General features: G+C 42.3%; 1 protein-coding gene across 2 annotated transcripts in view; it reads right to left on the reverse strand.

Annotated features, from left to right (window-relative positions):
* Positions 1-25003, reverse strand: part of MAP2K4 (mitogen-activated protein kinase kinase 4) — a 1109040-nt gene that overhangs the window by 962565 nt on the left and 121472 nt on the right. For both annotated transcript variants that reach the window (XM_053710735.1, XM_053710724.1), the window contains exon 4: positions 17104-17220. In XM_053710735.1, coding sequence (XP_053566710.1) covers positions 17104-17220 — 117 coding nt within the window. The remainder of the gene's footprint in view (positions 1-17103; positions 17221-25003) is intronic.

Here is a 25003-nt window from a genome sequence, read left to right on the forward strand (position 1 = left end):
ACCTACAAATACTGTACTGTAGGCTTTTCCCCCAGAGTTACTACATCATACCTACAAATACTGTACTGTAGGCTTTTTCCCAGAGTTACTATATCATACCTACAAATACTGTACGTATGCTTCCCCCAGAGTTACTATATCATACCTACAAATACTGTACTGTAGGCGTTTCCCCAGAGTTACTATATCATACCTACAAATACTGTACTGTAGACTTTTTCCCCAGAGTTACTATATCATACCTACAAATACTGTACGTATGCTTCCCCCAGAGTTACTATATCATACCTACAAATACTGTACTGTAGGCGTTTCCCCAGAGTTACTATATCATACCTACAAATAGGCTTTTCCCCAGAGTTACTATATCATACCTACAAATACTGTACTGTAGGCTTTTCCCCAGAGTTAATATAACATACCTAGAAATACTGTACCATAGATGTTTCCCCAGAGTTACTACATCATTCCTACAAATGATTTACTGTAGGCTTTCCTCAGAGTTACTATATCATACCTACAAATACTGTACCGTAGGCTTTCCCCCAGAGATACTATATCATACCTACAAATACTGTACCGTAGGTTTTTCCCCAGAGTTACTATATTCTACCTACAAATACTGTACCGTAGGTTTTTTCCAAAGAGTTACTACTTCATACCTACATTTACTGTACTGTAGGCTTATTCCCAGAGTTACTATATCATACTTACAAATGATTTCCCATAGACTTTCCCCCAGAGTTACTATAATATACCTACAAATACTGTACTGTAGGCTTTCCACCAGAGTTACTACATCATACTTACAAATACTGTACTATAGGCTTTTCCCCCAGAGTTACTATATCATACCTACAAATACTGTACTGTAGGCTTTTTCCCAGAGTTACTATATCATACCTACAAATACTGTACTGTAGGCATTTCCCCAGAGTAACTATATCATACCTAAAAATACTGTAATGTATGCTTTTTCCCAGAGTTACTATATCATACCTACAAATACTGTACTGTAGGCTTTTCCTCAGAGTTACTATATCATACCTACAAATATTGTATCGTTGGCTTTTCCCCAGAGTTACTATATCATACCTACAAATACTGTACTGTAGACTTTTTCCCCAGAGTTACTATATCATACCTACAAATACTGTACGTATGCTTCCCCCAGAGTTACTATATCATACCTACAAATACTGTACTGTAGGCGTTTCCCCAGAGTTACTATATCATACCTACAAATACAGTACTGTAGGCTTTTCCCCAGAGTTGCTATATCATACCTACAAATACTGTACTGTAGGCTTTTCCCCAGAGTTAATATAACATACCTACAAATACTGTACCATAGGTGTTTCCCCAGAGTTACTACATCATTCCTACAAATGCTGTACGGTAGGCTTCCCCCTAGAGTTACTATATCATACCTACAAATGCTGTACCATAGGCTTTTCCCCAGAGTTACTATATCATACCTTCAAATGATTTACCGTGGGTTTTTCCCCAGAGTTACTATATCATATCCAAAAAATGATTTACCGTAGGCTTTTCCTCAGAGTTACTATATCATACCTACAAATACTGTACCATAGGCTTTTCCCCAGAGTTACTATATCATACCTACAAATACTGTACTGTAGGGTTTTCCCCAGAGTTACTATATCATACCTAGAAATACTGTACCGTAGGCTTTCCCCCAGAGTTAATATATCATACCTGCAAATACTGTACCATAGGCTTTCCCCCAGAGTTACTATATCATACCTACAAATGCTGTACCGTAGGCTTTCCCCCAGAGTTACTATATTATACCTGCAAATACTGTACCATAGGCTTTCCCCCAGAGTTACTATATCATACCTACAAATACTGTACTGTAGGCTTTTCCCCAGAGTTACTATATCATACCTACAAAAAATGTACCATAGGCGTTTCCCCAGAGTTACTATATCATACCTACAAATACTGTACCATAGGTGTTTCCCCAGAGTTACTACATCATTCCTACAAATGATTTACCGTAGGCTTTCCCAAGAGTTACTATATCATACCTACAAATACTGTACCGTAGGCTTTTCCCCAGAGTTACTACATCATACCTACAAAATGATTTACCATAGGCTTTTGCCCAGAGTTACTATATCATACCTAGTACAAATACTCTACTGTAGACTGTCCCCCAGAGTTACTATATCATACCTACAAATACTGTACCGTAGGCTTTCCCCCAGAGATACTATATCATACCTACAAATACTGTACCGTCGGCTTTTCCCCAGAGTTACTATATCATACCTACAAATACTGTACTGTAGGCTTTTCCTCAGAGTTACTATATTCTACCTACAAATACTGTACCGTAGGTTTTTCCAGGTTTTTCCAAAGAGTTACTACTTCATACCTACATTTACTGTACTGTAGGCTTATTCCCAGAGTTACTATATCATACCTACAAATGATTTCCCATAGACTTTCCCCCAGAGTTACTATAATATACCTACAAATACTGTACTGTAGGCTTTTCCCCCAGAGTTACTACATCATACCTACAAATACTGTACTGTAGGCTTTTTCCCAGAGTTACTATATCATACCTACAAATACTGTACTGTAGGCATTTCCCCAGAGTAACTATATCATACCTAAAAATACTGTAATATATGCTTTTTCCCAGAGTTACTATATCATACCTACAAATACTGTACTGTAGGCTTTTCCTCAGAGTTACTATATTCTACCTACAAATACTGTACCGTAGGTTTTTCCAGGTTTTTCCAAAGAGTTACTACTTCATACCTACATTTACTGTACTGTAGGCTTATTCCCAGAGTTACTATATCATACCTACAAATGATTTCCCATAGACTTTCCCCCAGAGTTACTATAATATACCTACAAATACTGAACTGTAGGCTTTTCCCCCAGAGTTACTGCATCATACCTACAAATACTGTACTGTAGGCTTTTTCCCAGAGTTACTATATCATACCTACAAATACTGTACTGTAGGCATTTCCCCAGAGTAACTATATCATACCTAAAAATACTGTAATGTATGCTTTTTCCCAGAGTTACTATATCATACCTACAAATACTGTACTGTAGGCTTTTCCTCAGAGTTACTATATCATACCTACAAATATTGTACTGTAGACTTTTTCCCCAGAGTTACTATATCATACCTACAAATACTGTACTGTAGACTTTTTCCCCAGAGTTACTATATCATACCTACAAATACTGTACGTATGCTTCCCCCAGAGTTACTATATCATACCTACAAATACTGTACTGTAGACTTTTTCCCCAGAGTTACTATATCATACCTACAAATACTGTACTGTAGGCTTTTCCCTAGAGTTACTATATCATACCTACAAATACTGTACTGTAGGCTTTTCCCCAGAGTTAATATAACATACCTACAAATACTGTACCATAGGTGTTTCCCCAGAGTTACTACATCATTCCTACAAATGATTTACTGTAGGCTTTCCCCAGAGTTACTATATCATACCTACAAATACTGTACCGTAGGCTTTCCCCCAGAGATACTATATCATACCTACAAATACTGTACAGTTGGCTTTTCCCCAGAGTTACTATATCATACCTACAAATACTGTTCCGTAGGTTTTTCCCCAGAGTTACTATATTCTACCTACAAATACTGTACCGTAGCTTTTTCCAGGTTTTTCCAAAGAGTTACTACTTCATACCTACATTTACTGTACTGTAGGCTTATTCCCAGAGTTACTATATCATACCTACAAATGATTTCCCATAGACTTTCCCCCAGAGTTACTATAATATACCTACAAATACTGTACTGTAGGCTTTTCCCCCAGAGTTACTACATCATACCTACAAATACTGTACTGTAGGCTTTTTCCCAGAGTTACTATATCATACCTACAAATACTGTACGTATGCTTCCCCCAGAGTTACTATATCATACCTACAAATACTGTACTGTAGGCGTTTCCCCAGAGTTACTATATCATACCTACAAATATTGTACCGTTGGCTTTTCCCCAGAGTTACTATATCATACCTACAAATACTGTACTGTAGACTTTTTCCCCAGAGTTACTATATCATACCTACAAATACTGTACGTATGCTTCCCCCAGAGTTACTATATCATACCTACAAATACTGTACTGTAGGCGTTTCCCCAGAGTTACTATATCATACCTACAAATAGGCTTTTCCCCAGAGTTACTATATCATACCTACAAATACTGTACTGTAGGCTTTTCCCCAGAGTTAATATAACATACCTACAAATACTGTACCATAGGTGTTTCCCCAGAGTTACTACATCATTCCTACAAATGATTTACTGTAGGCTTTCTTTAGAGTTACTATATCATACCTACAAATACTGTACCGTAGGCTTTCCCCCAGAGATACTATATCATACCTACAAATACTGTACCGTAGGTTTTTCCCCAGAGTTACTATATTCTACCTACAAATACTGTACCGTAGGTTTTTTCCAAAGAGTTACTACTTCATACCTACATTTACTGTACTGTAGGCTTATTCCCAGAGTTACTATATCATACTTACAAATGATTTCCCATAGACTTTCCCCCAGAGTTACTATAATATACCTACAAATACTGTACTGTAGGCTTTCCACCAGAGTTACTACATCATACTTACAAATACTGTACTGTAGGCTTTTCCCCCAGAGTTACTATATCATACCTACAAATACTGTACTGTAGGCTTTTTCCCAGAGTTACTATATCATACCTACAAATACTGTACTGTAGGCATTTCCCCAGAGTAACTATATCATACCTAAAAATACTGTAATGTATGCTTTTTCCCAGAGTTACTATATCATACCTACAAATACTGTACTGTAGGCTTTTCCTCAGAGTTACTATATCATACCTACAAATATTGTATCGTTGGCTTTTCCCCAGAGTTACTATATCATACCTACAAATACTGTACTGTAGACTTTTTCCCCAGAGTTACTATATCATACCTACAAATACTGTACGTATGCTTCCCCCAGAGTTACTATATCATACCTACAAATACTGTACTGTAGGCGTTTCCCCAGAGTTACTATATCATACCTACAAATACAGTACTGTAGGCTTTTCCCCAGAGTTGCTATATCATACCTACAAATACTGTACTGTAGGCTTTTCCCCAGAGTTAATATAACATACCTACAAATACTGTACCATAGGTGTTTCCCCAGAGTTACTACATCATTCCTACAAATGATTTACTGTAGGCTTTCCCCAGAGTTACTATATCATACCTACAAATACTGTACCGTAGGCTTTTCCCCAGAGTTACTACATCATACCTACAAATGATTTACCATAGGCTTTTCCCCAGAGTTACTATATCATACCTACAAATACTGTACTGTAGGCGTTTCCCCAGAGTTACTATATCATACCTATAAATACTGTACCGTAGGCTGTCCCCCAGAGTTACTACATCATACCTACAAATGATTTACCATAGGCTTTTCCCCAGAGTTACTATATCATACCTACAAATACTGTACTGTAGGCGTTTCCCCAGAGTTACTATATCATACCTACAAATACTGTACTGTAGGGGGCGGAGTTAGCCGCAGTGCAGAGCAGCAGCACAAGTGGCGAGCTCTGGCAGCTTTTGAGTATTAAACACCATATTTGGCTGATCAAACTCTCTAGAAATAGGGAAAATCTATAACCTAAAGCAGCCAGGATCAACTTAGCACTCGCCAAATTAGAGTGAGAGTGAAAACTTTTTGGCGCTATATCCAACCTGACGGAGTGTAACTAGCCTCCAGCTTACGGGACACCTACAGCAGCTCAGCAGCCACAGTCTTCACGGCCCTGGAGGGTCGGGGCTCCGCTCCAGGGCGCCTGTGAAGTCTTCCCTATTACCACCGGAGCCGCGGCGCCAGACCGGGAGGACAGCTTGAGGCCTTACACTAACCCCCGCACCCCGCACAACTACCGGCACAGCAGAGACTTGGCTCTGATCTTCTGGACCTTCTGACCCCGCAACGATACTCCTGCTCTTGCCTTTGTTGTCCGGAGGGTTGGGGCTCCGCTCCGGAACGGCAGGCTGTCACCAACTTTTAACTCTGCCGGGAGGTGTCAGGTGGTTAGTTACACCTAGAGAGCACACGTCTGGACTTACCCTCTCCCCTGGTCACCCGATTACCTAGAACTGCAGCCCAGAGTCCACATCAGACTGAGGCGGGGACCAGGCGAAAATCTCCAAAACTAAAGTGCGCCACAGCCTATTAGGCGCGAACCGCCGCCATCTTGCGGCCCGACTTCCCGGACCCAGCAGAGAGCCCTGTCAGCGGAACAGACATTGCCGGGGGGACCGGGTAAGAGTACTGTGCACACACAAGGACACTTGCATAATAGAACCCTGTTATCTCCCTAACCGGGCTAATTGAGACTGACATCTAACCACTAACCTCGGTAGGCTCTGTTAAATCATACAAGACTATTACCCACACCTGAAGCCTACCGTCAACCACCGGCACATATATTATTGCCAGGCCATCACCAATATACCTCAGTCTCATAGCTGCCTACTTTTACTCAGAGGCCACATCTGAACTCTCCCTTCTTACCCCAACACTAGAAAGGGCTTAGTTCTGGCATACTTCTACATAAGCTCCTTGTGGCTACCCCTGCACGCTCTATCCACAGGATTATTAGATAGAGTGGAATTCTGGAGCACACCTCCAACTTAAGTAAGACTGAAGACATAACCCATAAACTACAGAACTGTATATTTGGTGTGTAGTATCACTCCTTAACCTCCATATCTCTGTGCTGTTTCATACTGTGTTTGGTTAGCATAAAAGGAGGCACAAATTGGCGCGAAGAAGCTGACATCTACAGCTGGGCTGAGGCATTTCCAGCCTCAGGCACTGTGCTGAACTTACCTGGTATTTTGATACACACAGTGCTCCACACCTATCCAGAAGGTTCACAGTGCTATTTCAGGGAAAGTGACTGTATTTATAGAACTGAGGCCCCGCAATCAGCTTCTATAAACCCATAGGCCCTAGCTCCATAAGTCTTGGCAAACCATCTGACACGTGGTATATTTCACTAGCCCTAGGATCATCACTATCCAAACTCATAACTCTGGGAAAGTTGATCTGGACCTTGATGTAATCTTAGGTACAGAGCCAGGTTCTCACATACATATAGACTGCTATTCTTTTGAAGTTTGAGCCACTTTAGTAGCCAACATCTGCAGCACAGAAAGCCCCTTGACGGAGCCAGATCTTTCTCCCCCCTTTCCCGCCGGCCCTTTTTGCCTGTGGGTCATACCCCAAATACCTTTACCCACATCGTCCTGAGGGGCCAACTCCCTAGGAGAGAGATCTGGTGACCTGAGACACCTGCCAACTCCACTAGACAAGCTAACAGATCCTCTAATACCAGCATAACGGCCTAGACCCCTCTGTGCACCCAAGGCGTCTCTTTTTCATCTAGAGTCCCTGGAACACTTTAGTATGTGAGCCCATGTAACAAAGGCCTCTAGCCCCGACTAACCTATGAAACCCTAGCAACATACTTGAAGCAAGCAGGTTCCCGCTGACAGAAAGCAAAGCTACTCAGGACCACGGTTGGTAGCCTTACCCCAAAATGTCTCAATCTCATAAAAGAAAACAAAAACCCCACAACACGCCAAAAAGAACGGTCGCTGACCAGTTTCAACATCCAAGCAGAATGATCCATACGAGATCCGAAGATGAAGGTTCAGATACGGGGAGCCTCTCAGATAACCAGCCTGGTAAAACTCTAACACAACGGATCTCTCGCTTAACAACAGCAGAGGGCACATCCTGTACAACCTAATGGATTCCATTGAATTACTTTTGGCGTCCCACCACGACTCACTGTCGAAGAAATTGGACAGATCCCATGCCGACCTGAAGAGAGACATTGGTATCATTGGAGAGCGCACAGATGCGCTGGAGCGCAAACAGGAAGATCTTACAATAGACCACACAAACCTTCTCAGCTACTCACAAAGCTTAGCTGGCCAAATATCAGACCTGGAACTAAAACTGGCGGACCTAGAAGACAGGTCACGCCGCAAAAACATACGGGTCAAAGGGATCCCAGAAACTGTTCAACCCCAAGATCTTGATGCTTACTTGCAGGAGTTGTTCAAAGCCATACTAGGTGCTGACCTAGGCAGCGAAACCCTTATTGATAGAGCGCATAAAGCGATTAGGCCCAGAACAACGGACAAGGGGAAACCCCGAGATGTCATAGCCAAACTACACTATTACACATTCGGAGAAAAGATCCTCCGAGTTCTGGCCAAAGAAAAAACACTACCAGACAAGTATGTCGAGCTACAGATCTATCCTGATCTCTCACCACACACGCTTCAGTTATGTAGGCACTACCAACCGTTTACCAAGGTCCTAAGAGAAAAGGGTCTCAAATATAGATGGGGATTTCCAGTGAGGCTATTTATCACCAAGGATAGTCAACAATTCATTGCCACCACACCGCAACAAGCAAGGGAGCTACTACAGAGATGGGAACTCCTCCCACCAGACCCGGAGGATAGAGCTCCTGCCACAGCCAAAGAAAGTGGCCTCAGGGCCTCTGCACAGGCCTGGAAACCGCTCTCACAACGGTCAGTCTCCACGTCAAAAAGATCGCTGGATTCCAGAGACTTACTCCTAACCGAAGACACATAGGGAACCTGCTTACAGCCCTGCTAAAACTGTCCAACATATTTCCAGAGACGTTTGTGGGTATTTCCCACACATAACTTCCAGAGAGGTCTCACAACCACAGATGAAGACGGGTGAGATTTACAGATTCCATGCAGAATTGAACTCATTGACTTTGTGTATACGCAGTTTGCAACTCAATTGATAACTTCCATTTGTACACCTCCATTAAAACATGATGCAATTGTTTATCCTCTTCCTACCATACCTTACAATGCTTGACATGTTATTTAATAGTGTTTAGTGTAATCAGGTACATCTGTATTTAGCCATGTCTGTGACTGAGTAAGATACTCATGGCAATGACTAACCTACAATTTGCTTTTCTATTGAATTATGGAAATGTGTACTCTGACTGATCGACCGCAAGTTGACGTCTGCAGGGCCTGACTTGACCATGACAACACCTACTCTCAGACCAGCACCATATTACCCACATCAACTGACCGTATTCTGACCTAACCCCCACATGGTGACTGCATGGTGACTGAACCAAACTCAATCCCTGACGGACCTCATTACACAACACCTAACAAGACAAATGGGATCCAAGCTCAACAAGACAGACAGAGTCACTATATCAGTTGTGAGCCGGCTCAGTCGGGTACCGGCTCAGACCTTGCCGACTGTTATTCTATGTTCTTCTTTCATGTTACAGTGTCACCTGCTTAACAATCAGATTTCACCTCCTCCCTGGTTTGACTATATAGTCCTGTTCATTGTTATTTAATATGTTGTTCGCTTAACCAAGTATGTTATGTTTATGTTTGTACTTATGTTTATATTGACAAATTGTTTCCTGGGTTTGGCGGGGAGCATGGCTGCTTGCTGCTTCTCTCCGCCCCACAAAAATAGTTGTGCCCCCCTGATCGCCATCAGGGGAGACACTCATTGCGAAAGTTATTGCTTGACACTTTTTTCTTGAGTAACCTCTAGGGCCTTTGAAATTCCATCTATCTCAAACACCTCAGAACAGGTGGGTCCCCATGTCTGGCTCCTTGACAATACAATCTGCAATCCACCCCATCCTTTTTTACCCAAATTTTGCCCCCCCCTTGCCCCCAACCTATTACCGCAATGGCACCAATTCGATTAGCCACCCTTAATGCACAGGGTTTAAACCCCCCTATGAAAAGAAAACTCCTACTTAACTACCTCCATACTCATAAGGTCCACATCCTGTTCCTTCAGGAGACACATTGGTCAGGGGATTCCCGTGCTATTAAGAGCTCCCAATATTTTCCAATATGTGAAACAGCGTCTAACACAGAAGGAAAGACCCGAGGAGTGGCAATCCTGATCAGTAGGGATCTAACCTTCACATTAGAACATGTAGAGAGGGACACAGAGGGTAGATTCCTCATTCTAGTCTGTAAACTTAATGACATAGTATACACCCTAGTTTCTGTCTACGCACAGAATACGAAGCAAATACCATTTACACGACAGCTCCTAGCCCGGGTAGACCAACTTAAAAGAGGACACCTAATCATAGGGGGAGATCTTAACATGGTATGGGATCCTCAAAAAGATAAACAATCCACTCTCACTACGCATGCGGACAGAAATATCTCATCAACCTCTAATGCCTTCCGCAAACTTATGTACCAACATGACCTGTACGACGCATGGAGGTGCTTAGCACTCACAGAAAAAGACTTTACACACCACTCTAAAGCCCACAACTCATTCTCAAGGATCGACTACATACTATGTGACTCATGGTCCTTAGACAAGATGACGAACCCTACCATTCGGCCATGCACATGGTCAGATCATGACATGGTCTATTTAGATTTCTCTGAGTTGCAATCCTTAACCAATAGGCCCCCCTGGAGACTCTGTGACCAGCTACTAGCCGAGAGAGAGCTTCCTACACTCACCGCGACGATAGCTGACTTTTTTTTACTTTTAATGACATCGGCACTACAGACCTAGACATAGTTTGGGCAACCCTCCAAAGCCTATCTGAGAGGACACTTTATCAAAACATTAGCCCATTATCGCAAGTCAGGAAACCAGTCACTAGCTAAGCTGTACAGAGATCTCCGCTCTCTGGAGTCCTCTAACAAGTTATGCCCTGACTCCCAAATAGCCCAGCAGATAGGCCTAATTAGAGAAGAAATTGCTAAAAGGGAAACCTTAAGAGTACAAGATAGCCTACACAGACTCAAACAGCTATATTACCATAAAGGCAATAGAGCAGACAGACTGCTAGCAAATAAGCTCTGAAAACGCACGCAGCAGAGTAGGATAGCCTCCATCACCACCCAAAAGGGACCAGTCCATTCCCCTAAAGCAATAGGAGTAGCTTTTGCAGAATACTACTCCTCCCTCTATAATATCGCAACCTCAGAGACATCAGATAGAGCCACCCCCAGTGACATTAGCAACTTTCAGGAGGGACTAGATCTACCTGTATTAACGGAAGACGCCAAAACCACATTGGCGACACAATTTACGCTAGAGGAAGTTAAAGTGGCTATAGCCGGTTTGGCTCCCCACAAGGCCCCGGGACCAGATGGGTTTACAGTCGCCTTCTACCAGGCCCTCAGCCCCACACTCTCTCCGATTCTACTCCGCTTTTTTGATGGCGTAGCCCAACGCGGGAGATTCCTCCCAGAGTTTCTTGAGGCTAACATTGTCACAATCCATAAAGAAGGCAAAGATCCCTCGCTATGCCCTAGCTATAGGCCCATCTCCGTTATTAACGTGGATGCCAAAATTTACGCCAAAATCCTTGCCAACAGATTGAACAAACACCTCCAGGTGCTTATACACCTAGATCAGGTAGGATTTGTCCTCAACAGGCAAGGCTCTGACAACACCCGCCGTCTCCTCAACATCTACACAGAAGCAGCAGACCCGGGCCTCCCCATGCTCACCCTGTCACTTGACACTGAAAAAGCATTTGACAGGGTGAGGTGGGAATATCTATCTCAGGCTCTCGCGGCGTTCGGTTTGCCAGCTGCCTTCATTAGAGCGGTTCTAGCACTTTACTCTTCCCCTACCGCAGTGGTGAGGGGCCTGCGGTTCTGTTCCCCCACAATACAGATAACGAACGGGACCAAACAGGGATGCCCCCTGTCCCCTCTCTTATTCGTACTGGCAATCGAGCCTTTAGGCGCAGCCATCAGGAGATGTCCTGACATACAGGGACTCCAGCTCCATGACACCGTCCAGAAACTAGCTCTGTTCGCGGATGACCTTACAGTCTTCCTCACGCAACCTCTAGACTCCCTTCCTCCACTATTCCATCTGCTGAAGAGCTTCGGTGAACTCTCATATTACAAAATTAACATCAGTAAAACGGAGGCATACTCTCTTAACATCCCCCCGAAAGAAGAGCGCAGAATCAGACTCCTTTACTCCTTCAAATGGTCCAATAAAGGCATAAAACACTTAGGTGTTTTCCTTTCTCACTCTAAAAAGATAACTATTAGAGAAAACTACGAGAGCCTGTTGAAGGAGATCACACTGGAACTGAACTCCAAAAGGTATAGCGAGATCTCGTGGTTTGGCAGGGTGGCGGCCCTCAAAATGATGGTTCTGCCAAAGCTCACGTATCTCTTCCGTTGTATTCCTATTTCAATTCCGATATCTCTGATTCAGAAGTTTCAGACTCTTTTCAATACCTATACCTGGCACGACAAAAGACCTTGTGTTGCAGCCCATATCCTGCAAACCCCTATAGAGAGGGGTGGGATGGGCCTCCCCAATGTAAGGAAATACCACAAGGCGGCAATGTTTACCCATGCCTCTGCGTGGGGTAATGGCCTCCCTGCCACTAGATGGAAGGAGTTGGAACAGGCATCGCTGCCAGCGTTTGTTGACTTGGAGGACCTCCTCTGGCTCTCCCCGCATTGGCAGACAAAAGTCTGCATATCCAACAATATAGTCAAGGGGTGCCAGGAGAGCTGGCTGAAACTAAGGCATCACAGACTTATAGCCCCACACCCCTCACGCGTACACTCTATTCGAGGTCTACTACTAGGAATACCTGACATCCACGCTAATTCGTGGCCTACCACGGATATAGTCTCTCTACTGGACTTCTATGAAAATAAACAATTAAAGGCTCATGTGACAATGTTGGCCTTGCCCGCGGTGACCCCAAAATTTCACTTTGATCTCTTGCGACTCTGAGCGCTTATGAAGTCTTGGGGCTTCCTAGAAGACAAATTGCGGGATTTTACCCCATGGGAACTCCGCTGGAAAGCTAACCTCCAACTATACAAGCCTCTTTCAGCGCACTATCAGTGCTTGCTGAAAGACAACTCTCCCTCCAAAACGATCTACATGGAAGCCTGGGAGGAAGAGCTACAGCTCACCCACTCACTTGAAGAATGGGAGGAGGCAATTACCCTTACCAAAAAAGCCACCCACTGTGTAACCCTATACGAGCTCTATTTTAAAATAATTACGAGGTGGCATCTGGTACCAACAAAACTGCGGAAACTCTACCCGGACCATTCCCCCATGTGCTGGAGAGAGTGTGGAGAAGAGGGCACCCCGCTCCACATTTGGTGGACTTGCCCAAAGCTGGCCGGCGTCTGGAGAAAGATAGAGACCATGTGTAAAGATCTGGACCTTGTGGAGGTGCTTAACCCAGCCCTCGCACTCCTGCACCTGGGAGTTGAGTCACTCCCAAGAGCTAAACGAAATTTGCTTATATGCATCCTCACTTCCACCAAACTACTTGTAGCCAGGAATTGGAAGAAAAGTCAGCCACCCAGGTGGCAAGGGGTGGTAAACTGTGTGAACCACATCAGGAGCATGGAAAATTATGTCTACAGGGAGCGTAAGCAACTGACTGACTTCTGCCTCATTTGGGAACCATGGTACACCCTCTTGACTCGTAAAAATAAAAACACATAGCTAGAAAGACCAACGATGAGCCCGAGACAACCCTGCTGATTGACTACCCAATTCGATTTACCCTGACCCACACAGACAATAACAATACCCCTAATAGCTGCCCTCCAACCCTTCCATATGAGTAAGCCAGACACGGGGAGCAAGAGAGAGCTTGTGGATGGATTAATACGGCCTCTCTCGGCCCCGCATTACCAATGGTGAGATGCGCAAACTAACACGTATCTACGCCCCCGCTGAAACCTGTAGTGTTTGCCTAATTAGCATCCCTAGTGGACTGATCCACTAACTTAACGGCCATCCCAGTTACATTCCTATTGAGATAAACCAAAAGAACCAGTGTAGTTCAACAAGACCCTAAATGACGGCCTCTGTAAAAACGAGGTCCCTATGATAATAGAGGTGGTGTTTCGCCTCTTGCAACAAAGCTTATGTATCAATGTTATATTGTTATATATTCAGTTAATAATGCATAAGCTGTCTGTTAACCGATTTACCTCAATAAAAATTATTTGAAAAATAAAAAAATAAAAAAATACTGTACTGTAGGCGTTTCCCCAGAGTTACTATATCATACCTACAAATACTGTACCGTAGGCTGTCCCCCAGAGTTACTATATCATAGCTACAAATACTGTACTATAGGTGTTTCCCCAGAGTTACTAATCATACCTACAAATACTGTACTGTAGGCGTTTACCCAGAGTTACTATATCATACCTACAAATACTGTACCGTAGGCTGTCCCCCAGAGTTACTATATCATACCTACAAATACTATACCATAGGCCAGAGCTTTCCAAACTTTTCATGTTGGTGACACACTTTTTAGACCAACATCATTTTGCGACACAGTAATTCAGTTGTAGTAGCAACCAGGAGGTTAAACTAACTTGTTTTCAGCGATACAGACACATACATAAATTATATAATAACGAAATGTATTTACAAGTAACAGTATGTATGTGCAAGAATTAATAACACCAATAGCTACTTACTGTAATGGGATGCATGAGGTTGATGGGATGAACACAGTTTCTGATAATTTGGTGGAATACTAGCTAAAGACACTCGCATTTCATCATCAAGCATTTTTAAGTTTCACTTCCTATCCATATATCAAGAGCAGGAGCAGCAATGCACTACTGGGAGCTAGCTGCAAACCCCCCCCCCCCCCAAAACACGGACTTCTGACTTCAGCTCATCGTTTAAGCTGCCCTCAGCGCTCTGCAAGTCCGACTGACTACTGCCCACGCTGCAAACACACTGCTGTCGCACTCACTGACTACACATGCAGTCACAAGCCGATTGAGGAGACTACTCGTGCAGTCAGGAGCCAATGTGCCTCCAAAGGGAATAGTTTCAGTTCCCACTGAGTTGCGCCAATAGGTTAAGATGATCTGTGACCCACTAGGTATCAATCACGTGTCAACCACGTGATATGCGTAGCAGGTAGGCGGAAAGTCAGAAACCAAAATATTGTTTTAAAAAATGTTAAATTCAAAAACATTTGTGCTGAAGCAGGGACACACCTACACACTGCTGCCGACACACTAACGTGTCATGACACACAGTTTGGAAAGCACTGCCATAGGCGTTTCCCCAGAGTTACTATATCATACCTACAAATACTGTACCGTAGGCTGTCCCCCAGAGTTACTATATGATACCTACAAATACTGTACCATAGGCGTTTCCTCAGAGATACTATATCATACCTACAAATACTGTACCGAAGGCGTTTCCCCAGAGTTACTATATCATACCTACAAATACTGTACTGTAGGCATTTCCCCAGAGTTACTATATCATACCTACAAATACTGTACCGTAGGTGTTTCCCCAGATTTGCTATATCATACCTACAAATACTGTACCCTAGGCTTTCCCCAGAGTTACTATATCATACCTACAAATACTGTACTGTACGTGTTTCCCCAGAGTTACTATACCATACCTACAAATACTGTACCGTAGGCGTTTCCCCAGAGTTACTGTACCATACCTACAAATACTGTACTGTAGGCGTTTCCCCAGAGTTACTGCATCATACCTACAAATGATTTACCGTAGGCTGTCCCCCAGAGTTACTACATCATACCTACAAATAATTTACCATAGGTTTTCCCCAGGGTTACTATATCATATCTACAAATATTTTACCGGAATCTTTCACTGCAGGGAATTGAGGGGGGTTTGTGTGAGATGGCCAACTTTGGTTAGCATCATAAAAGAGGGGCGGAGCTTCAGGTGTCCCATTGGCAAAGCCAGGGCATTCCGTGGATCCTTTTAGCACAGCAGTACCTGGCATGGTTGGCGGTCTGCTATAGAGATGGATATTCCAGTTAGATAAAGACATACAGTACACCTTGTTGCTGTTGTTTGTCCTCGTCATATGGTGTAGTACAGTATTATAAAAAGACATGGTCATTGTATTTATCCCTTGCATAAAATTGTAAAATGTATCCCATTGTTTTTGTAAAACAGATTTTTCTTTAACGAGAAGTATGTTCATATGAGTGTGAGGCCTGTCATGTAATCCATTTTAGTAACAATAAATATTTTCTGTATTGCATATATTACTGTATATATTGTCAGCTTTTGGACTGGTCCCCCGTCCCACCAGAAATGCCCACAAATTCTTATTTTCGCCGTTGTTTAAAGCACAGTCAGGATCTGTTTGAACTATATGTTTAAAGCCTTTGGAACATCGTCATTAAAAGAATAAGGAGGAAACACACGGTAACATATAAGTTGCTTATTGTTGGTTATTAATGGACTCTTATTTGCCTGTTACATGTGCAGCGCTGCTTGTTCATATATTGTTTTCTGCTAATGTGTGTCTTTATATTATCAGACATCCCAACTCTCCCTAAAGTTCAGGGAGTCTCCCTGATTGTAATAGCGGCTCCCTGATGCCAGCAAATGGAATGCAATCTCCCTGAAACTACAAGTACCATGATCCAATGTGGCCCAAATCCAGAAAAGTGTTTCTTTAAGGATGCCTTTAGTTGCTGGGACATTATAGAACCCTCAAAGCATCAGTAACCAAAAAGCCCCCACTTATTCTAATAAAATAAAACACAAATACTACCTTATTTACTGCACGTAATTAAACTTTGTATTCTAAAATATTTAAGCATTCAACAAGCGTACGATCACTGGAAAATAGGTTTGTTGTATGTGGTTGTGCAATAAAGCTATTTTTAAATGTGACTGTAGTGGGAAGCTACTTTAATGATAAGTCTCTATCCTATTTAGGTTTTCAAGGTGTTCAAATATAACTGTGAGGGGGGGTGGGGTGGCGGGGCAGTAGCGGGAGAAGCCACCTCCCTGAAATGAGTTCTTACAGGTTGGGATGTCTGTATTATGTACATTGTGTGATTTTCCTACTGTTATATACAGAGGTGGTTTATTTATTTTGTTATCTGTAACTCGCACATAGAAATCTCTTGTTACAAACGTACCTGCTACAATCACCTTTTCTTCTTTTTCATCTGAAGACGTAAGAACGTGGTTTATCCAGTTAAGCTGAGACGCACTGATACCGCCATTAAATTGTACAAAGTAGGGCTTCTTCAGACCTGGAAACGAATATAAAACACAGTGATAAGGAATAATTGCTGTTGAACCTTAGCTTCTGTGTCCCAAACAGAAGAGGCTTATTTTACATTATTACTAAACGCAAGATACAGTAATAAGGTGCTCATGTAGTTATTAAACTGCCAAGACCAATCAGTTACAATTATAAATACGTTTGCAGCCAATGGCTGTGTGGCATATAGTGATGTTAAATCGGGAGTCTACACGCCTACTTTTAACAGAATGGAATAGCTGCAGACTGGAGCTCTAGACAGGAAACATGTGACCTCCACTCTAGACAGGAAACATGTGACCTCCACTCTAGACAGGAAACACGTGACCTCCACTCTAGACAGGAAACATGTGACCTCCACTGACTCTAGACAGGAAACATGTGACCTCCACTCTAGACAGGAAACACGTGACCTCCACTCTAGACAGGAAACACGTGACCTCCACTCTAGACAGGAAACATGTGACCTCCACTCTAGACAGGAAACACATGACCTCCACTCTAGACAGGAAACATGTGACCTCCACTCTAGACAGGAAACATGTGACCTCCACTGATTCTAGACAGGAAACATGTGACCTCCACTGACTCTAGACAGGAAACATCTGACCTCCACTCTAGACAGGAAACATGTGACCTCCACTCTAGGCAGGAAACACGTGACCTTCACTCTAGACAGGAAACACGTGACCTCCACTCTAGACAGGAAACATGTGACCTCCACTGACTCTAGACAGGAAATATGTGACCTCCACTCTAGACAGGAAACACGTGACCTCCACTCTAGACAGGAAACACGTGACCTCCACTCTAGACAGGAAACACGTGACCTCCACTCTAGACAGGAAACACTTGACCTCCACTCTAGACAGGAAACATGTGACCTCCACTGATACTAGACAGGAAACATGTGACCTCCACTGACTCTAGACAGGAAACATCTGACCTCCACTGACTCTAGACAGGAAACATCTGACCTCCACTCTAGACAGGAAACATGTGACCTCCACTCTAGGCAGGAAACACGTGACCTTCACTCTAGACAGGAAACATGCGACCTTCACTCTAGACAGGAAACATGTGACCTCCACTGACTCTAGACAGGAAACATGTGACCTCCACTCTAGACAGGAAACACGTGACCTCCACTCTAGACAGGAAACATGTGACCTCCACTGACTCTAGACAGGAAACATGTGACCTCCACTGACTCTAGACAGGAAACATGTGACCTCCGCTGACTCTAGACAGGAAACATGTGACCTCCATTGACTCTAGACAGGAAACATGTGACCTCCACTCTAGACAGGAAACATGTGACCTCCACTCTAGGCAGGAAACACGTGACCTTCACTCTAGACAGGAAACACGTGACCTTCACTCTAGACAGGAAACATGTGACCTCCACTGACTCTAGACAGGAAACATGTGACCTCCACTGACTCTAGACAGGAAAAATGTGACCTCCACTGACTCTAGACAGGAAACATGTGACCTCCACTGACTCTAGACAGGAAACATGTGACCTCCACTCTATACAGGAAACACGTGACCTCCACTCTAGACAGGAAACATGTGACATCCACTGACTCTAGACAGGAAACATGTGACCTCCACTCTATACAGGAAACACGTGACCTCCACTCTAGACAGGAAACATGTGACCTCCACTGACTCTAGACAGGAAACACGTGACCTCCACTCTAGACAGGAAACATGTGACCTCCACTGACTCTAGACAGGAAACATGTGACCTCCACTGACTCTAGACAGGAAACATGTGACCTCCACTGACTCTAGACAGGAAACATGTGACCTCCACTGACTCTAGACAGGAAACATGTGACCTCCACTCTAGGCAGGAAACATGTGACCTCCACTCTAGGCAGGAAACACGTGACCTTCACTCTAGACAGGAAACACGTGACCTTCACTCTAGACAGGAAACATGTGACCTCCACTCTAGGCAGGAAACACGTGACCTTCACTCTAGACAGGAAACATGTGACCTCCACTCTAGACAGGAAACATGTGACCTCCACTGACTCTAGACAGGAAACATGTGACCTCCACTCTAGACAGGAAACATGTGACCTCCACTCTAGACAGAAAACACGTGACCTCCACTCTAGACAGGAAACACGTGACCTCCACTCTAGACAGGAAACATGTGACCTCCACTCTAGACAGGAAACATGTGACCTCCACTCTAGACAGGAAACATGTGACCTCCACTCTAGACAGGAAACATGTGACCTCCACTCTAGACAGGAAACACGTGACCTCCACTCTAGACAGGAAACATGTGTTGTCATTTATAAGGTAACCCCTGTGACTGTCATTTATAAGGTAACCACTGTGACTGTCACTTATAAGGTAACCACCGTGACTGTCACTTATAAGATAACCACTGTGACTGTCACTTATAAGGTAACCACTGTGAGTGTCTTTTATAAGATAGCCACTGTGACTGTCATTTATAAGGTAACCACTGTGACTGTCACTTATAAGGTAACCACTGTGAGTGTAATTTATAAGATAGCCACTGTGACTGTCATTTATAAGGTAATCACTGTGTCTGTCATTTATAAGGTAACCACTGTGACTGTCACTTATAAGGTAACCACTGTGAGTGTAGTTTATAAGATAGCCACTGTGACTGTCATTTATAAAGTAATCACTGTGACTGTCACTTATAAGGTAATAACTGTGTCTGTCATTTATAAGGTAACCCCTGTGACTGTCATTTATAAGGTAACCACTGTGAGTGTAATTTATAAGGTAACCACTGTGACTGTCATTTATAAGGTAACCCCTGTGACTGTCACTTATAAGGTAACCACTGTGAGTGTAATTTATAAGGTAACCACTGTGACTGTCATTTATAAGGTAATCACTGTGACTGTCATTTATAAGGTAACCACTGTGACTGTCACTTATACGGTAACCACTGTGAGTGTAATTTATAAGGTAACCACTGTGACTGTCATTTATAAGGTAACCACTGTGACTGTCACTTATAAGGTAATCACTGTGACTGTCACTTATAAGGTAACCACTGTGACTGTCATTTATAAGGTAACCACTGTGACTGTCACTTATAAGATAGCCACTGTGACTGTCACTTATAAGGTAACCACTGTGAGTGTAATTTATAAGATAGCCACTGTGACTGTCATTTATAAGGTAACCACTGTGACTGTCACTTATAAGGTAACCACTGTGAGTGTAGTTTATAAGATAGCCACTGTGACTGTCATTTATAAAGTAATCACTGTGACTGTCACTTATAAGGTAATAACTGTGTCTGTCATTTATAAAGTAACCACTGTGACTGTCACTTATAAGGTAATCACTGTGACTGTCACTTATAAGGTAACCACTGTGACTGTCACTTATAAGGTAATCACTGTGACTGTCATTTATAAGGTAACCACTGTGAGTGTCATTTATAAGGTAACCACTGTGACTGTCACTTATACGGTAACCACTGTGAGTGTAATTTATAAGGTAATCACTGTGACTGTCATTTATAAGGTAATCACTGTGACTGTCATTTATAAGGTAACCACTGTGACTGTCATTTATAAGGTAACCACTGTGACTGTCACTTATAAGGTAATCACTGTGACTGTCATTTATAAGGTAATCACTGTGCCTGTCATTTATAAGGTAACCACTGTGCCTGTCATTTATAAGGTAACCACTGTGAGTGTCATTTATAAGGTAACCACTGTGACTGTCATTTATAAGGTAACCACTGTGATTGTCATTTATATGGTAATCACTGTGACTGTCACTTATAAGGTAACCACTGTGACTGTCATTTATAAGGTAACAACTGTGACTGTCACTTATAAGATAGCCACTGTGACTGTCATTTAGCATTATTTTTAGTTTGAATAAAATAATACACTTTCCAAAAACCTAAACAAACTTACATTTAAAAAAAATAATCATTTTATATTGCACTATACAGATGGCAAACAGGGCACAATTTTGAGTAACTGATATTTTAAAAGGGTAAAAATCCAGTGGGCCACTCATTTATATGTGGATATATACAGGGCTTGAGCCCCATAATACAACAGACGTTAACAGCCTGGCCCAACGCTCTTTTTGGCAAACAAATTGGTGACAACCTTGTCACTTCATATATTTTCTAATCCCCCAAAAAATGAAAAAAGAAAACCCCTATTTGGCACACACTTAAACACATAGGTAGATCCGCAGAAAGGGAGTAAACTTTTTTTAAACTTAACTTTTACTGTCAAATTGTTGAGGCTCTAAGAAAGCCCAGGTGAAACGTGCGTTAGGCGTTTGCCTGTCTGTGAGTAATCTGTACATGGTTATACTTTATTTGTGTGCTCTCTGTGATTGATATACAGGTAATTCTGGCCATTCCAAGCCGTATCTTTTTCACAATAATTGGAAGCAGCTGCCTACCAAGAGATAGTCTGATAATCCCCACCCTTCACCCACCTATGTGGGTAGCACCAAATCATAGTCAGTAGTTTTTTAGGGATCTTTTTCTATCTCGGGGGACATCTTACAATGGGCCTCTGACAGTGTTCGAATATGATTAATTTTGCAAACTTAGAGCCTCAACGATTATTGTCTTATTTTGAAATAGACAAATGTAGTGTGTTTAATCCAGATGCTCCAATATTTGTATTTTAATATTTGACAGTAAAAGTTGTTTTGTTTTTTTACTCCCTTTCTATGGATCTACCTATGTGCCAAATAGTGGTTTTCTTTTTTCTTTTTCTTTGGGATTACACTGTATACCAACCACTAGGGCACCCCCTGCACTCCCCTAAGGAATATGAGTGTATGGGTTATAGATGGAACCATAATTTGATGAATAAGACAGTTCTATACCTAGCTCATTGATATACACTTCATATATTTTACCTTTTCTGAATAAGTAACTGGTATTTATATTTATACATTATAGGAGAGACATGTTCTCAGCCTGGCCCAACGCTATTTATGGCAAATAAACTGGTGCCAACCTTGCCACTTTATATATTTTACCTTTGCTAAGTAAGTAAATAGTATTTTAAAACAATTAAAATCCTTTGGGCCACTGATTTCTGTGTGGTTATATAGGGCGTGAGCCCCTTTGTACAATCCAAGTGTTTTCAGACTGTCCCAAAGATTTATATGGCAAAGAAACCCTGTAAATAGCAGTAACTTATTTAGAAAAGGTAAAATTTGTGATTTGAAAAGGTCAGAACCAGTTTGTTTGTCATAAAAAGCATTGGGCCAGACTGAGAACATGTCTGTGCTATAAAGGGGCTCATGCCCTGTATATATCCACACAAAAATGAGTGGCACACAGGATTTTAACCCTTTTAAAATACCACTTATTCAGAAAAGGTAAAATATATGAAGTGGCAAGGTTGTCACCAATTTGTTTGCCATAAAGAGCATTGGGCCAGGCTGACAAAATGTCTGTCCTATGAAGGGTTCATGCCTTGTATATTCCACACATAAATGAGTGGCCCAAAGGTTTTTAATCCTTTCAAATGACCATTTACTTATTCAGAAAAGGTAAAATATATGAGATGGCAAGTTTGGCACAAGTTTGTTTGCTATAAAAATCATTAGGCCAGGCTAAAAACATGCTTATCCTATGAAGGGCTTCATGCCGTGTATATATCCACACAAAAATTAGTCGCCCAAAGGATTTTAACCCTTTTAAAATACCCGTTACTTATTCAGAAAAGGTAAAATGTATGAAGTGGCAAGGATGGCACCAGATTGTTTGTCTTAAAAAGAATTGTGTCAGGCTGAAAATACGTCTATTCTATATATGGGGTTAAAGCCCTGTAAATAACTACACAGAAATGAGTGACCCAAATAATTTTAACCCTTTTAAAATACCAATTACTGATTCAGAAAAGGTAAAATATGTGAAGTGGCAAGGTTGGCACCAATTTGTTTGCAATAAAGGGCGCTGGGCCAGGCTGATAACGTCTGTCCTATGATGGGTTCACGCCTTGGGGCATATGTATCACGCTCCGTATGGAGCTTGATGCCCCGTGTTTCTGGCGAGCCTGCAGGCGCACCAGAAACAGCAGTTATGGAGCAGCGGTCACAAAGATCGCTGCTCCATAACCTGTCCGTCTGCTCTGAGCAGGCGGACAGACATCGCCGGAAATCAACCCGATCGAGTACGATCGGGATGATTGACACCCCCCTGCTTGCAGCCCATTGGCTGCGAGTCAGCAGGGGGCGGCGTTGCACCAGCAGCTCTTGTGAGCTGTTGGTGCAATGCTGAATACGGCGAGCGTATTGCTCGCCGTATTCAGCGTGGTCTGGCGGACCTGATCCACACTGTGGGATCAGGTCCGCCAGACTTTGATAACTAGAGGCTATGGTGTATATATACACACATAAATGAGTGGCCCAAAGGATTTTATTCTTTATTTCTTTATTTATAAACAACAATGTGTATAACATATCACAAATAAATGTAAACACCGGACGAGGTACAAAATATACATATAGAGCATTTACATATTCAGAGAGAAATTTTTTTTTTGAATATGTGTCTTTGCAATTTTAACTACACATTGTTGAAATTTTATACTTTACAATAAGAGGGGGAAAAAAAAGAAGAGGAAAAAAAGGGGGAGGGGAAGAAAGGGGGAGCCTATTTACCATAGCCCTAGCAAAAACAGGTCAGAGTTTCGAAAAGGATATATTAGGTATTCAATTTCAGTGGGGGGAGTGCTTTTATAAACGCTGACCGTTTAAGAAAAAAACCTAGTAATGTCTTCATCGTTATCTATATTAGTATCAAATTGTTCAAGGATACATTGTTTCTTTAAGCAATTTTTAATTTCTATAATACTAGGAACTGTTCGCATTTTCCATTTTTTAAAGGTAAGATATCTAACGGCCAATATGGCCATATTAATAATTTTGGTGTTGAGCCGCTTATTTTCTGGGTTAAGGCAAAGAAAAACTATGTTCAATGATGACAGAGTTAGAGAGGTGACATTGAATATTTTACGAAGCCAGAATTGAACTTTAAGCCAGACATTTCTAATTTTTGGGCAGGTCCATATCATGTGCAGAAGGTTTGCTGATGGAAAAAAGCACTTGGGACAGGCACTAAAGTTAATGTTTCCACATTTAGATCCCTTTTCTGGGGTAAAGTAAGTCATGTGAAGTAACTTCAAATGGGACTCCCTCCAGGTAGAGGAGAGGGTTACTCGGGTAGCTTCTTGAATTGAGAGATGAGGTAGCTTGGGGTCCAGTTCTTGAGTTAACAAATGCAGCCCACTTGATACAGATTTTGTCAAGATTAACTGTGCCTCTATCAGAAACCAAGATCTTATAACAAGGAGTGATTGACATATATCCGTTTTTGACTAAAATAAGCCAATTCTCGATGTTCCCTAGGGACCAATTCCACCCGTAGCCATTTGTAAGTTTCAGCGCATAGTGTCTTGCCTGGAGATACGCAAAAAAAATTCTATGTGGGAGATTAAATTCTATTCTAAGAGAGTCAAATGATTTGACACAACTTTTCTCTATATCTAGTATCTGATGTACATTGGAGAAACCTACAGCCTTCCATTTTGAAAAAAGTGTTGAAGATAATCCTGCTTGGAACCGAGGGTTCCCCAGGAATGGAATGTATCTCGACACACGATATTCTATAGCTAACACGTTGAAGATCTTTTTCCATGCTAAAATTGGATTATATAAAGATCTCACGCCTAGATTTAGAGTTCTGCCTTAGCCGTCAAAACCAG

This window comes from Bombina bombina, chromosome 1 (assembly GCF_027579735.1).
Source record: "Bombina bombina isolate aBomBom1 chromosome 1, aBomBom1.pri, whole genome shotgun sequence".
Lineage (NCBI taxonomy): Eukaryota > Metazoa > Chordata > Amphibia > Anura > Bombinatoridae > Bombina > Bombina bombina.